General features: G+C 26.4%; 1 protein-coding gene across 3 annotated transcripts in view; it reads left to right on the top strand.

The window, feature by feature from the left end:
• Positions 1–12929, top strand: part of LOC107436959 (sorting nexin lst-4) — a 33999-nt gene extending 21070 nt beyond the window's left edge. For all 3 annotated transcript variants that reach the window (XM_043041302.3, XM_043041301.3, XM_043041303.3), the window contains 7 exons: positions 729–832; positions 912–1015; positions 3680–3757; positions 3853–3929; positions 4950–5039; positions 7045–7251; positions 9048–12929. In XM_043041302.3, the coding sequence (XP_042897236.2) occupies positions 729–832; positions 912–1015; positions 3680–3757; positions 3853–3929; positions 4950–5039; positions 7045–7251; positions 9048–9089 (702 nt within the window). In that variant the 3' untranslated portion in view covers positions 9090–12929. The remainder of the gene's footprint in view (positions 1–728; positions 833–911; positions 1016–3679; positions 3758–3852; positions 3930–4949; positions 5040–7044; positions 7252–9047) is intronic.
• Positions 12930–14483: the final 1554 nt, after the last annotated feature.

The raw sequence follows: 14483 nt of genomic DNA, 5'->3' as shown, positions 1-14483 counted from the left end.
AGGAAGAGGTGACATTTTTCTAAAATAAGTAAAACCATTTAATTTTTTCATTTCTGACCATTGTTTTTTTTTTTAAATTAATATTCAAACTTTTCTAAGAAATCTAGACATAAGTTGTTATTATTAGCATAAAATATTAATCAAATTTTCTTTACAGTAATTTTAAGAAATATATTATAAGAAATAATTGTTAACATAGAAAAAAAAAATCATTTGATTTTGCACAAATCTTGAAATAACTAGCATATGTGCTGAAAAAAAAACTCAATATATATATATATTCTCTCATAAGCCTTAGGAATTCAAGCTAATAAATAGTCAAATTGTCATAGACAGTTATTTGTTTAATATTTAACATTACAAAAAATATTATTTTTCTTTTAGCGTGATAGCGAATATTATTTTACTTATGTCAATTAAGGCAGTCCTCGCTTTTCTTTCTTGTAAGTTTTTTTTTACCAGGGATATTTTTTCATGCAATTTTTTTCAAGTAAAACTTTTGCGGAGCAATTTTTTTTTCATTATAAAGTTTTGTGTCAATATTTTTTAATTATACCAAAAATTCCCTGCAATACTGCCTGAATTTCTCCCGAACCTCATTCCTGTGATGGGACATATTCTGCACCCCTGTGAGTAACCAGTAATTGCAATACAGAATTTTCCTTTTTTTTGTAATTAATCGCCATTATGCTTTTTTTTAAATATTAATTCTTATTAATTCTTTTAAGCAATGGAAAACTGGCAAGAGAAGAGCTGAGCGGGATGAACTTGTTGGAGCTTCATTCTTCCATGCAATCAAAGCTCCTGAAACATCTTTAGATCCTTTTCAATTGTAAACATCCTTCATTTTAATTCTGAATTTTTATTAGTACTGATTTCTTTCTCTACACACTATAATTTCTTCTTTTTAGGGAAATGCAAGTGGAAAACTTTTCCAAATTCTCCCTCAAAATGGACAACACTGTCAAGTCTTTGCATGGTACTGCACAAGAATTATGCAAGAAGTATTCAGGCTGTAAGTCGAAATCCATTGCCTATTCATTCATTCACTGTTATTTGAGCATTACTTATCAAACCCCAGAAAGGAGTGATTTTGCTTTTGATAATGAAAGTATACAATGTAGATTATTTTAATGACTCTTAAATTAATGAAAGGCAGTGTTTGACGTGCACAAAAGAAAATTCCTACATAGAATACAGATGTATGTAAGCAGCAGTGGCTCAGGGAGTAGAGAATTCACCTTCCAATGAGGTGACTCAGGTTTGAATCCCAGTAATGGCTGGTGGATACTAATTCTGCTCTTGACTTGCACCGACCAAAGTGCTGATGATGTCTTATAAGTCCTTGGCCACTAGGCTTAAAGTCTTGTCTGAGCAGCCCCAGTTAAGCATTATATTAATCTGTTACGCAATCTTAAACTTTCCTTCCATTTTTTTGTTCCTTCTGCGCATTTTAATAGGGGCGTTGTTTTCTTTTATTTCAAATATTTCATTTACATTCAGTTAGTTTCATAAATTTGCTGTTTGACTAGTTTACTGTGAATTTTTGTATTATATTCTCATGATTTTATGTATTTCTTCCTGGACTTTTGAGAAACCTTCGGGGTACTGAGAGCATTTTTTTGACATTTGTCTAGCTCTCTCAATAGAAAATGTTTTGTTTTCATGACTTCTGGAGCTGGTACTCTCTGAAGACATCAGCTTCGGTAGCTGTATTTTTATTTCCATTGTTTTCTTTTTTCTTTATTGCTTCAATTATTCTTATGAAAAACTCTGCTGCTTTGCGCGTTTCTTTCAAAGAAAGTTCTGTTATTATAGATTTAAATATTTTGTATTCTTTTCCTCAATAAGGGCTAGTTTCTCTGAAGGCATGATTTAGGAATCCCCTTGTTTTCTGGATTGGGTTCAAAATTATAATGCTATGAAACTAAATATTGATAGCGGCAAATCAAAAAATAGATTTGCTGTTCAATGCGGGTTATAAAATAAGAGGAGATTCATATTTAATTGTAACTCATTTTTATTTTTTATGAATTTTGCTAGATTTAATGTGCACTGCTTTCTGTATTGCCTTTTATTCATTCTTTTTATAAGACATGCGTAAAATATTTTTGTAACACTTGCACCATTCAGATTGTTTTAAGTTAAAATGTTGTCCATTCAATGAAGGATAACTTGTATTCTGCACAGTTCTGATTTTTTTCCTTCTTTCTTTTACATAACTGAAAATAACTTAAAATAAAAAATAAAACAATTCTGGATGGCAGTTTCAAAGTTTTTCAACTGAGGGAATTCTTTTTTAATATAAGTTTTTTTAGTTTAAAATATTACCAGATAAATTAGTTTTCTATTGTAGAATTTATTATTGTGAATTTCAGGCAACTTTAAACACTAGGTATAAACACTAAGTTTCTAGATTTTTTATATCAATATAAAATCTAAAATTCTTTTAATTTGCAAAATATAATAAAGATAAATTTTTTATTTATATTCTTTTCTTATATTCTTTTATTTTTTTCTTATATTCATTATATTCTTTTACAAGAATACATTTTATAGAGTACTATTTTTACAGTATTTTAACTCTTAACTATTATTATTATGGTTTGATGTTTTTGATATTTCAAATATTTCATTACAATGAAAGCTTCACTATCTTTATGTATTCGACATTCATAAATATAGATGTATGTTTTAACTTAAGAGTTTTATCAAGAAATGTAAATTTTTAAAAATGTTTACTTAGTAGTAGTACATTGCACTAGACCTACACTATGGGACATTGGCCACAGTCCGAAAAACATCTCTGAGTATGATCTGAAAACATACCATCGCAATTTTTTTTTCTGCAGTGGGGATGGCTCCCTTGCTTGGTAGCCAAACCATCTGCGAGCGAAGTGAAGCACTTTATGGCTAAACAGTTTGATGAAGACCAATACTGTGCACCTTAGGTTATTTTGCAGACTGATCGATGTGGTCACCCGCTTACTTACTGATCCCTGCCATTGATGATTGACTTTGATTATCTATTGGTTGTTGATCTACCTTACAAGCAGTCTACTTTGAGACTTATTAAGAAAATATCTAAAACATTTAAAGGAAAAAATATCAAGCAATAGCATCATTGGTACTTCACCTATCGTATTATGTTTTTCCAGACATTCCTGTAATAATAAATTTATTTCCCATTTTAATTACTTATTATGTATAATTTTTGTATATGTTTTATAAATTATGTATTAAAGATTTTAAGCAAAAAGATTTTTTTTTCTAAAAAAAGTACTTCACAGGTATTTATTACAATGCAATTACACCTGTTACATAAAAGGTTTGTTACTAAATGTTTTGAAATTACTCTCAAAATTTGAAGGATTTTTACTCTTCCCTCTATAAAAATTATCTGGAGAATCTAAATATAGAAATAAAACAAAAAATAAACAATACATGTAAATTGAACGAAAAAGTACATAATGGCATATTTACTCTAAAAAATTCAGATTTGAATTTATCCATTCAGCTGAGCTAATTTCTTATTTATTATAATATAGCTGATTCTGTTTTAAGCACAAAAGGTTATATATTTAATATAACCTTTTGTGTTTTGTTTTATTTCAGTACTGGGCATTTATTTTGAGTTACTATCTGTAAAAATTAATAAAAAGAATATTCTTTTTTTCAGCTTACAAAAAAGAATTTCACAAGCTTTCATCTTCATTTAAAGAGTTGGGTGAGACCTTTGAAATGGAAACTTCACCCTGTTAGTATCTAAATATTTTAAAATCCTTTCAACATATTGATTCATTAATTTTCTGTACTTCTGTAACTGTTTTTTTTATTATTTATTTATATCAGATTCTACAGATCTGACTAAAGCAATTAAAGTCACTGGTGATACATATGAAGAGATTGGAGACTTATATGGAGAACAGGTAATCTAAAAATATTTTTATTTTTTTTCTCATTATATAAGAAATTATAAATGTCATTTTTAGAATGAATTTTAATTTAATTATATTACATAAATTACGATTTTTGGATAACATCTTCGATTATTAATGACTGTCATATTAACATGTATAAGTGTATTAAAACTTTAAATTTATGACTGTTTTAATCAGGAGTGTTTTATTCCAAAAATTGATAATTTTTATTTTTCCCTTAACTAATTCTTACACTTTACTAAAATTTACTGCATGTCGAATATTCATGTATTATAATAAAATATATTGAAGACAATACTGGTGAATATTAGGAATAATACGGAATAAATAAATTTTACAAGAGGAAGATTTCATTTAGACTATTATAAAAGATAAATTGTATTGATTTGAAATAAATTGTTTGAAGAATTTGATGAGAGAAATGTTCTTTTAAATCTCTAGCTTTTCCAAATTTACAGATTTGTGATAATATGGACCCCATCAGGCTTATTTTAGTTTTCTTTTTAAATTTATTGCAAGTATTACTTAGTAGGACAGAAACACTACATTGTAAGAATTAACTTGGCAACTATTGAATGTTTTCAAGCATTTAGCAAAAGCAACTTTAAAGTAAAATTCTTCACAAATGCAAAGAATACTTTCTTTATGCCTAGAATTGCATGATAAATTCCAATGTCATCTTCTTGTGTTAGTTCAGGATTCATGCTCTTTAGCTTGTAGTTTGTATAAAGTTGATTTGCAATTTTTTAAATAGTAACTTCTAGAACCTGAGGACAATATTGAATATTTGTTTCTCCTTAACATCATTTTTACTTCTGTTGTTGAAGTTTAAAGTAATGTAGTAAAGTTTTTTGTTTTGAAGTTTAAGTTCTATTTAAAGTAATTTGAGGTCAGTTATTAAACTTTAAAAAAGTTTAATGTTAGAAAATATTGTCTGTCTGTAGAAAGAAATAGGGCATATTTTTAAAAATTTGGACTGTGTATTTTAATTTTTTTTTTCTTTTTTAGCCTCGCAATGATCTTGAACCATTTGGTGATATTTTGCACGAGTACAAAGGAATTCTAGCTTCATGGCCAGAAATTATACAGATTCAAAAAGTAAAATATTTTTTTAATTTTTAAAAAATAATCAAAATATTTGAAATTGATTTTTAGGGATTTTATATGGTGTATAATTTTATTTCATTTAATATTAAATTTCCTTCGCAATTATTTGTTTAAAATTTTACTTACAATTTTTATTGTTGAATAATAAGAAATAATTCATAACTAATACTTTCTTTTGAAAGTTAAAGTAGTATTTAGTGCATTACTCACAAAGATTAGGCCTCTTAGCTAGACTTAAAAACATTTTATCTAAGTAACTTTTGGTCTTTTGATTGTAACTTTCAATACTAAAATACAATCTTAATGATTCAGAAGAGTAACCTGAAATGTGCAAACAACACTGTAAGTTAGAAAAATAAGACACAAAACCATACTTTCTTTTTTATAAACATAGCTTTTTTTTGTTGGATTTTGATCCTCATTATATAGAGGTTTGTTACAATCAGCAAAATAGTTTAGTTTGAAGAGCGGTCGAAGGTTTGGACCCCTTAATGTTAATTTCACTTTATGTATATTTCTCAAATCTGTATAAGAAATTAACTGAATTAAAACTGATTTTCCTATAATTGAATAACTATTTTTATTCTAAGATGATTTTATGTAAAAAAAAATGTTTTATTGTTAATTATTTCATTTTTAATTTAATAATGGTCAAGAAAATTTTGAATTGTAAGGCAGACATATATCTGTATAATTTTAATCCACATAACTTTCCGTGACAAAGTTCAAAATTTAAACAGAACAGGTTGAAAAGTTTGTAAAATGCAAAAATACAAATTTTTTTTAAAATTTCATTTCTCTAAAAAAAAATTTTTTAAATTTTGCATTTTGTTTTTTAAAATTAAATTGTTTGAAATGATGTAAAAATTTGTATTCTTTACAATTATAAAAGTTTTTGGATATTATTAAGTTTGAATATTATTAATAAAAAATAGCAAATAGGGAGAAAATTCAACATTGTAAAAACCTTTTTATTCTCTTAAATAGTTGATAGAGATATGGCAAAGTAAAATAAACATAGATTTTTTTTTCTCTATCTTGATCAAACTATTGAAACCATATTTTCCAGATTGTAACCTACCCCTAATTTGGGACAAAGGAGGAGATCAAATTCTTTGTAAATAATAAATTTATGCAGAAAAAGTATGTTGTCTCATTTTATATCTTAAAATGTCATCAACATACTAGACATATTTAAAGTTAAACCTTCAAAGTAAGTTAAAATCTAACTACAATTTCAAAGTTTTCTCTTTTTTATTTTGCTCACTGTACATTTCGGTTATTCAAAGTTGGAGATAAGCAAACAATGAGATTCAACCCAGTTTCGCAATGCCTCAACCAGTTCATCAATAACACATATGCATAACACAATATGTTTACCGATGTTTATTTGTTTCAAAAGTTTGAGATAATGGAAGTTAATGGTTATTAGCTGATTTGTTCCATCTGAAAATGCAAGATAATGTGTACTGTCTATTTAACAACTAATGATACATGTAACTTAGATCAATTATAATGTTAACATTAAATAACTATTTTAATTAACATAATTACATAAACTTTCTTTGTGCGTTTCAATTTAATAATCAACAAAATTTATTAATATTGTAAATTATAAAATTAAGATTATTTTTGTTTTAAACATAAATTACTGTGTTGAACATTGTTTAAAACTAAAATAACAGCGTGCAGTATTGGAACCAAAACAAATATATTTTAGAAATATTTTGGCTTTTTTTTTAATTATAATAAGTTAAACTAGATAACACAATATGGAATTGTTTGAAGCCTTTGTCATTAAATCTTTCTAAGAAAAGTTTTTCAAACAGTCTTTTCAGTCAGTCAAAAAATGAATTAAAGCCTAGTTTTAAGAAAAATACTGTTTGCAAATTGAAAATGTTAGTTGCTTTGAAAACTGAGTACTATGTGAGTTTTAGATTATGTTTAAAACATGCCTTATTAGATAAAGTTAGCTTAATTAGCTTCTGCTCTTAAGGGTGCTATACAAAAGAAAAAAGAACACCAGAAGCTGCTTGAAGAAGGAAGACTTTCTCAAGAAAATGTAACTGCAATCTCACGACGTACAGACATCATATCTTATGCTGTCTTGGCTGAAATAACACAGTTTCAACAAGAACAAGTGGGAGAGTTTAAAAACATGGTTCAGAATTTCCTTCAAGAACAAGTGAAATTCTACTTGCAGGTATATATATATATTTTACTTTTAATAATTTTTTTTTGTTTATTGGTGTACAGAGGTGGTTGGATATGTAGCGCAAACTTCTAAATTATATGCCTCTTATAAAGAAGAGTGTGGGGAATTCTTGGCCATAGATAACGCCACTGAAGAATCACACTCCTTCTGCTTTAATGGGCGACAACAATAAAGAAGAGTGCAATCACTGAAAAGGGGGGAAACGACAGTTGAGTTTTTTTTAAAGAATGAAAAACCCAAATCCAGTGGTTGAAACTAATGCGCTACAGGTAATAAATCTACTGGAGTCACTAAATTTTTTCATAGTTTGTAGAGCAATTCGCCTCTTTGTGAGAAAAGTAGAGTAGTGCGATACAGAAAACACTAGTTTGTAGCAATCTTGTGCAATTTCTTTTAACGTTAGTTTAGATAAGAAACAAGGCTCAAACACAACTAATGTTTTGAATCTTTTTGGTGCAAATCTTAAGTGAGTTCATTGATGGAAGTTATGAAAAATGTTCTCAATGTGCTTAGCTTTGTTTTTTTTTCCTGTTAACTTAAGCTTTTAACACTTAAGGAAATCACAAATATTTAACATTTCCTCATATAAATATTCGGTGTTGGGAAAGTTATAAAAAGTTAAAGATTGGGAGAAAAAATACATAAAAAATAAATTGGCTTCTGTATTTTTCAAAACCATTTTTTATGAATTTTTTTTTTCAATATTCAATTTTTTTTTTAATTTTATGCATGACTGTTAAAATAATTAAATAAGGAGTATATTTTGATAGTAATCACTGCATTTAAAAAAACAAAAGTAGTTGTACTTGTTATCAACTACAAAAAAGTGCAGTTTTTCTGACTGCTGCCTAAATCAATATTTTCAGAGCAATATATTGTAAGTTTCAATGTAATATAAATGGACTTGATTTTAAGGTAAAAAATGTACTATTTCTAAAAAATTATTTTTTAATTTTTTTCTATAATACTTATGTTATTTCTTACATAGGGCACAGCATGGCATTAATGAATGCCTAACTTGTGATTCTATTTTGGCCCAGCTTAGCATTAATGAATGCCTAACTTGTGATTCTATTTTGGCCCAGCTTAGCATTAATAAATGTCTCAGCTCATGAATAGCATAAGATGGTGTAACTCTGTCATATGCTACATTACAATGTTAAACACATAGACATTTAAAATCTACTAACTATTTATATTATATTATTTAAAAAAATTACTGTACACCTGTGCTTGATATGTTAAATTTAAATGTGGTCTAAAACTTCATTATTTAAGTTTCTCGAAAGTCATATTTTATTCTTCATAAAATATTTCTTTGAGCCAAATAATTACCTGTTAAAATATTCAATTTAATATATATAATATTAATGGTAATAGGTTAAACATTTTAGTTTCCTTAGTTTCAATTGAATGTCTTTTTTGGTTAAAGTCCTAGAATATAAACCCCTTTGAATGCCTTTCTGCTTCACTTGATTAATCACATTGGTTACCAAAGCCCTAGAGATTATATGACCTCATATTTCTTGAAGAATACAGATTTATTATTATTTTTTTTAAATAAAAAGAAACTCTCTATGGCTTACTGTTTAAATAAGTATAAAAATTAACAGTTCTAGTTTGTTATGGGCTTCACTCTAAATTTTTCCCTTAAATATCATTAATTAATTTCATGTTTTTTTCCTTACTTATTTCAGCAATTTCGACTTATCTTTTTTAAAAAATGACTATTATGAACTTATATTGTCACTACTAAGATACTACAATTCATTAACTATTTTCAGATTGCTGAAAAATTGCAAGGAGCATTGGATCTCTACTCTTAACTGTAGTTCATTTACAAAGTTTAAAACTGTGTCTTTCTTTGCATCATGGCTGCCTATTTAAGTGTCTAGTCCATTTCAGTCAATTTAATGAGCAGCTGTAGTGCTACTATATATTTTGCATATTGAATTCATAATTATAAAAGAGTATTATTTGCTGCTAACAGCTTTTTTTTCATTTTAAAGAAATTATGCTGACTATATTTAAAAATTAATTTATTGCATTTTCGTTATATTTTAATTTAGTTTAAGGTCGTGATATTGAATGTTAATGTTTATCCACATTCTTTTCTTTTTTTTCCTCTTTATATTTGCATGTATGCCTTAATATTTTAGGCTTGATCTTGGATAAACTGCTAAATTTATGAAATATTTTTAAATGTGAGCCATTAAGTATGTTTTCACTTTGCTATGGTTTACTTTACTTATAAAATAATTTTTCTCTATATTATTGCGCATTTTGCTAAAATTTTTTACACATTTGTGTCTTTTCTAGTCTATAGTATTTATTTTTTATTTTGTAGCATTTTTGTATCTTTTGGTGTTAAGATCTATCTATGAGCTGTTCGAATTTCAGCATTTTGTAATGTGTGTATAATGTATCATTTCTGATAATTTTGTCTATCTGAATCTCTTGAGATAGCTATATTTTTTAAATGGTTCAATTCATGATTTCACTCATTAGAACTGCATGTGTAATTAAATATATTAGAATTAATTTCTAGCATGATGAAAAATTTGTCAAAGTATTTTATTTATTCACAAGAGAAACTAAAGTAATATTTTTCTGCACACTATATTTTAAAAGCTATTTTCAAGGTAATACTTTAAATTGATGAAATACATCTAAAATTTTATTTGTGTTAATAGTCAGTTTTGATGATGCTATATAGAGACGGACAGTCAAATGTTTTGGATTTTCTGTATTAACTCAGGTTTTAATTTCTTGCTTGTAAATTTTATCCAAATACGTCAAAAAGTCTAAATTTTTATCGACAGCTCTTCTATTCTAGTGAATTTTTAAAAATGTATTAATAAAATCTTATTTTTGGGAAATATTTTATTTTAATATTAAAAAAAAGTAGTTCTGGAAACGTTAGTTGCTGGACAAGGGTTCATAAAAGTTAAGGCCCCCAATTTCAATGTTGGCAGTTTGGTCAGTTTGAACTGGTACCATCAATTTGAAATGAAGTGGACTAGGGACAGAACCCTAATTTTTCACACTATGACATATCAGTGGTTTCACATTTTAATGTTACTAAGAAAAAATATTCTCATAGATACTGTGGGAAAATAACCATGTAACTGCAAAAGGAAAACCTTCTTATTTTTTTATTGGAGAGAGAATCTTTTGAAATGAAACTATAGTTAATTTAAATTGATGACTATATTAAGCATATTAATCGTGATGTTAATGATTAAATTTGAGATAATTAGAAAAAAAATGACATCAATCAAATGTTCTTTTTCGACAATACAGAAAATCCTCTCAGTTGACTATGGATAAATTATCCTACAGGTTGCATCCCTGGTTTTGGAGGTAACATTCCTATGTACAATTAATATTTTTGTATATAAAGGAGCTCTATAAAGTATCTATATCATTATTGTTCATAAAATCCTATATTTTACATGATGTGTTTACTCTTACTGCAAGTGTAGTTGTAAATGTTGTATATCTTATTGAGAATAATTATTTCCTGTTGTTCTTAAAAGTAGGATGTTTTCAGTGACTGACCATTTTTTAATTGTTTCTTTAACTGTGGTTTTACCTTCATGAAGTTTGATTATAATCATGACTTATTAAATCTATTGATTTACAATTTAAATGCATAAATGAAATGCTTTTTACAACATTTGTTTATTGCAGTGTGTTGAATGATCTTTTACATTAAAATATTTTTAAAGCATGCATTTTTTTAAACATATTGTGTAAATTTCAATTTGATTAATGTTCTTAATGACTTTGAATCTCTTATTGTCGTTTTGATTCACATTTTAAAAGTTATTTACTTAACCACTATGGTTCTTTTATAGGCAATGTATATTTGTATCTTAATCTCTGAATATAATTTTGAGGGCTCTGTCAATTCCTTTACAGTTTTTATGTGGTTGATTTTATAATTGTGAGATTTGTTCACATTCCCTTTGTCAAATTGTTTCAGGCATTATTAAAAAGTTTTAGCAACCTTTATTTTTTTTCCTACTTAATACTTGCAATAAATTTAATAAAAAAAAGATATTTGCCTAGATGGCTTTTTGTGGTTAGTTTAGAAAGAAATATGCTTAAACATATGAAACAAAAATATTTCATATTAGGCTGATGCTGCAGTTTTATTGCATGTATTCCTGATATGTGAAAGATTAGATACTATAACAATCATGTTAAAAATTAGAGATTATAATGTACAATGATAGTAAAATTTTCTATTATTTTAGTTCAGTGTTATAGTTACAACTATTATAAAAACTTTGCCTGCATATCATTCTAATGTAAGTATTTTAAATGAAAACTATAATTACAATTATTATTAATATTTTTCTTAAAAAGAAATGATATCCAAGAAATTCCAGTTTTGTAAAAAAGAGTATAAAATAAATTTTCCGTTTTAAAAAAAGAGAGCAGAGAGTTAATTGTAACAGCTGAATATTTTTGCCATGGTTCTTTTAATTGTAGTTTAACTGTTAAATTCATATCTAAAAAAGAAGTTTTTGTTTCACCCTATTATATTTTTAATAGTACATTTTATTTGATTTATAGCATGGGGCAAATTTTTCATGATTGCCTCATTTTTATTTGCATTTTTAAAATAACCAACCATTTATAGCATCAAAATTTACCTAAAAATTTATTGCTTTCCAGCTTAATATACTGCTTTAAATATTAGAATAATAAGAATATAATAGTTAAAAAATTCATTTCCACCATGAAAATAATTTATGTCAATCAATATTAACTTTTTCATTTAAATTATGACTATTTGCTACATAATTTTCAAAATAAAATAGTAAAAGATTGATTTTTTTTTATGCGAATGGCAACCAAGTAAATGTTTAGAAATTTCAATTTTATCTTCGATTTTATTTTTGTATTGTAGTAGTTTATAAAAAATCCCATGCAATGCACAGCATTTTGTTATATTTAATCGTAGTGTTATTTCAACAGTGAAAAAATCTTTTTTGTGTGTTTATATGTTTGTGTACAATTTGCTAGTCTTAGAGTTGTCTATATGATTTCTGGGCAATTTCATTTTACAGTAGCATTTTTTGTTTTTAAATTATTTTCTCTTGGCATCTACTAAATTGTTTTTACAATAATTTTCCATTTGACATTCCGTTTTACACATCTCTTTCATTTGTAAAATTGCAATTTAGATGTTCATTGATAGTTTCTCAAATTCAGAAAAAATTTTGTGCATACACTTTTATTAAATTTAAATATTGAAAAACAGCCATTCTCTTTTAAGAAAGAATTACATGCATCATTACGTCCAAGTACATCCTAGACACATTTTATTTGAAATAAGTATTTTTCTAAAATGTCGAATGTTTTTTATTAAAGCCGTATTGAAAGTTTTTCAAGCTTTGAAAACAAAGAAAGCAATCTTTTCAAGCTTTGTTTCAAAACTTGCCAACCCACCGTTAAATGAAATTTCTTCCAGGCAACTCAATAATTATTTATAGTGGATTGAAATGGGAGCTGTCCTATATAAAGGAATGTAAAGAAAAGGAAATCTGTGCTTTATTTTGTGATTATCTTTACAAAAGGGTTATTAATTATAAAGTGTTTCGTTTTTATTCTAGTTAAGTATGGATGCTAAAATACAAATTTGGTTAAATATTTGTCACGCATTTTTTTAAAATTAATTTATATTAGTTGGAATTCTCCTTTTCTAATATTATTTTCTTTTGTTACATATATTTATCTAGAATGTAAGGTTTAAATATAGCTAGGAACAAGTAAATTAGTAAGTTTTTGTTGTATAATAGATTTTCACTAATAAAATAAAAAAAGAATTATTCTTAATGAAGACATGAGTTGTAATTAAATGTATAAGCTCACAGTTTTATTTATTTTTCAATTACTGTTCAATAGTGGAAGAAGAAAAAAAGTTGTTTTTAATTAAATGTAGTTAAAATAATGTATTTATAAACCTTCAACTGTTAACCTTTGATCTAGTTCGCAATAAAGCAGTTTTCTTGTATGTTATTCAATAAGGAAAAAACATTTGGATAGGAAATCTTTATAGAAATGTGTCCAAGTAGTATGACAACTAAATGCTTAATAAAAGTTTGGTGCTTTAAATACATTTGAAATGCAGTTTAAAAGACAGCTTCTTTTTGTTTTACATTTCTAGCAATAATTTCACTCAGTGTTCCAGTACGTATTTCATCGCTAATAGTTGTGGTCAATTTTCATCCAATGAGATAAAAAAGGAATGAAATGTTTTCTAAAGAATAAATCACAACAGGTTGCTGTATAAAATGGCAAAGGGATGATAAAAACAAAAACAATACAAATATGATACAAATCAATTATTTATCCCAACTGGAGAGAAAAACTGACAAAAGAAAATTAAAAAATTGTAAATTCACATCTAAAAAAATTTGTATTTTCCAAACATTTAATAAATATAGAGCAGCAGATTATAAAAAATGTCTCCCAGAAATCCAGGTCGATGCACTGATTATTCTTAACTGTTTTATTTTTACTGTTGTCCTTGAGCCTGTTTTTATTGTTTTGTTTGTTGCAAACCAATTTTTACCATCCCTGCCATTTTTGCCAGATGATGAGGGTTCACCCTATATGGCAATTGAACGTGTCTAGGTTTCAATAGAAATACTATTTGTAATTTTAAACATTATTTTTACCTAATTATTGTGAAGAATTATTCTTGTCGCTTTCTTATAGATTGTTTATTATTTTCTTGACACATTATTTCGATTGTTTATTATTTTTTTTTGACATTTTACATGCAGCATTTTTTTCATATGAAGGATTTAAATAAAATTGGCAAAGCTTTTATAAATTACAAGTTAGAATTATCAATGTCTTACATAGATGTATTACAGTTTTATAGATAGAAATTTAAAATCAGTCTGCAGTTATCTCGCTAAAATACCTCAAACTGAGATATTAGTTTTACTGATGATGTTGCAGTGAATGTTTTATGAATTGCTAATAATAATCAGTTTTGTGTTTCTGAAAATAGTACAAAATTTTAAATGGGCTCTAAATAAGAATAAGATGGCATCTCTCTTGACCAAGATATTTGATAAACAGCCTTTTAACAAGTAAATGATTATATGCCGGGGATAAAATGTGTCTTCAACGAAAATAAAAATAAAATTATTTTTTGTAGGGATGGTGTTTTCAATATAAATGTAAACAACAAC

The sequence above is a fragment of the Parasteatoda tepidariorum genome, chromosome 9 (genome assembly GCF_982258835.1).
Source record: "Parasteatoda tepidariorum strain Cologne lab strain chromosome 9, Ptep-v5.0, whole genome shotgun sequence".
Lineage (NCBI taxonomy): Eukaryota > Metazoa > Arthropoda > Arachnida > Araneae > Theridiidae > Parasteatoda > Parasteatoda tepidariorum.
The sequence above is the reverse complement of the archived record's forward strand: the minus strand, read 5'-3'. Positions and strand labels throughout refer to the sequence as shown.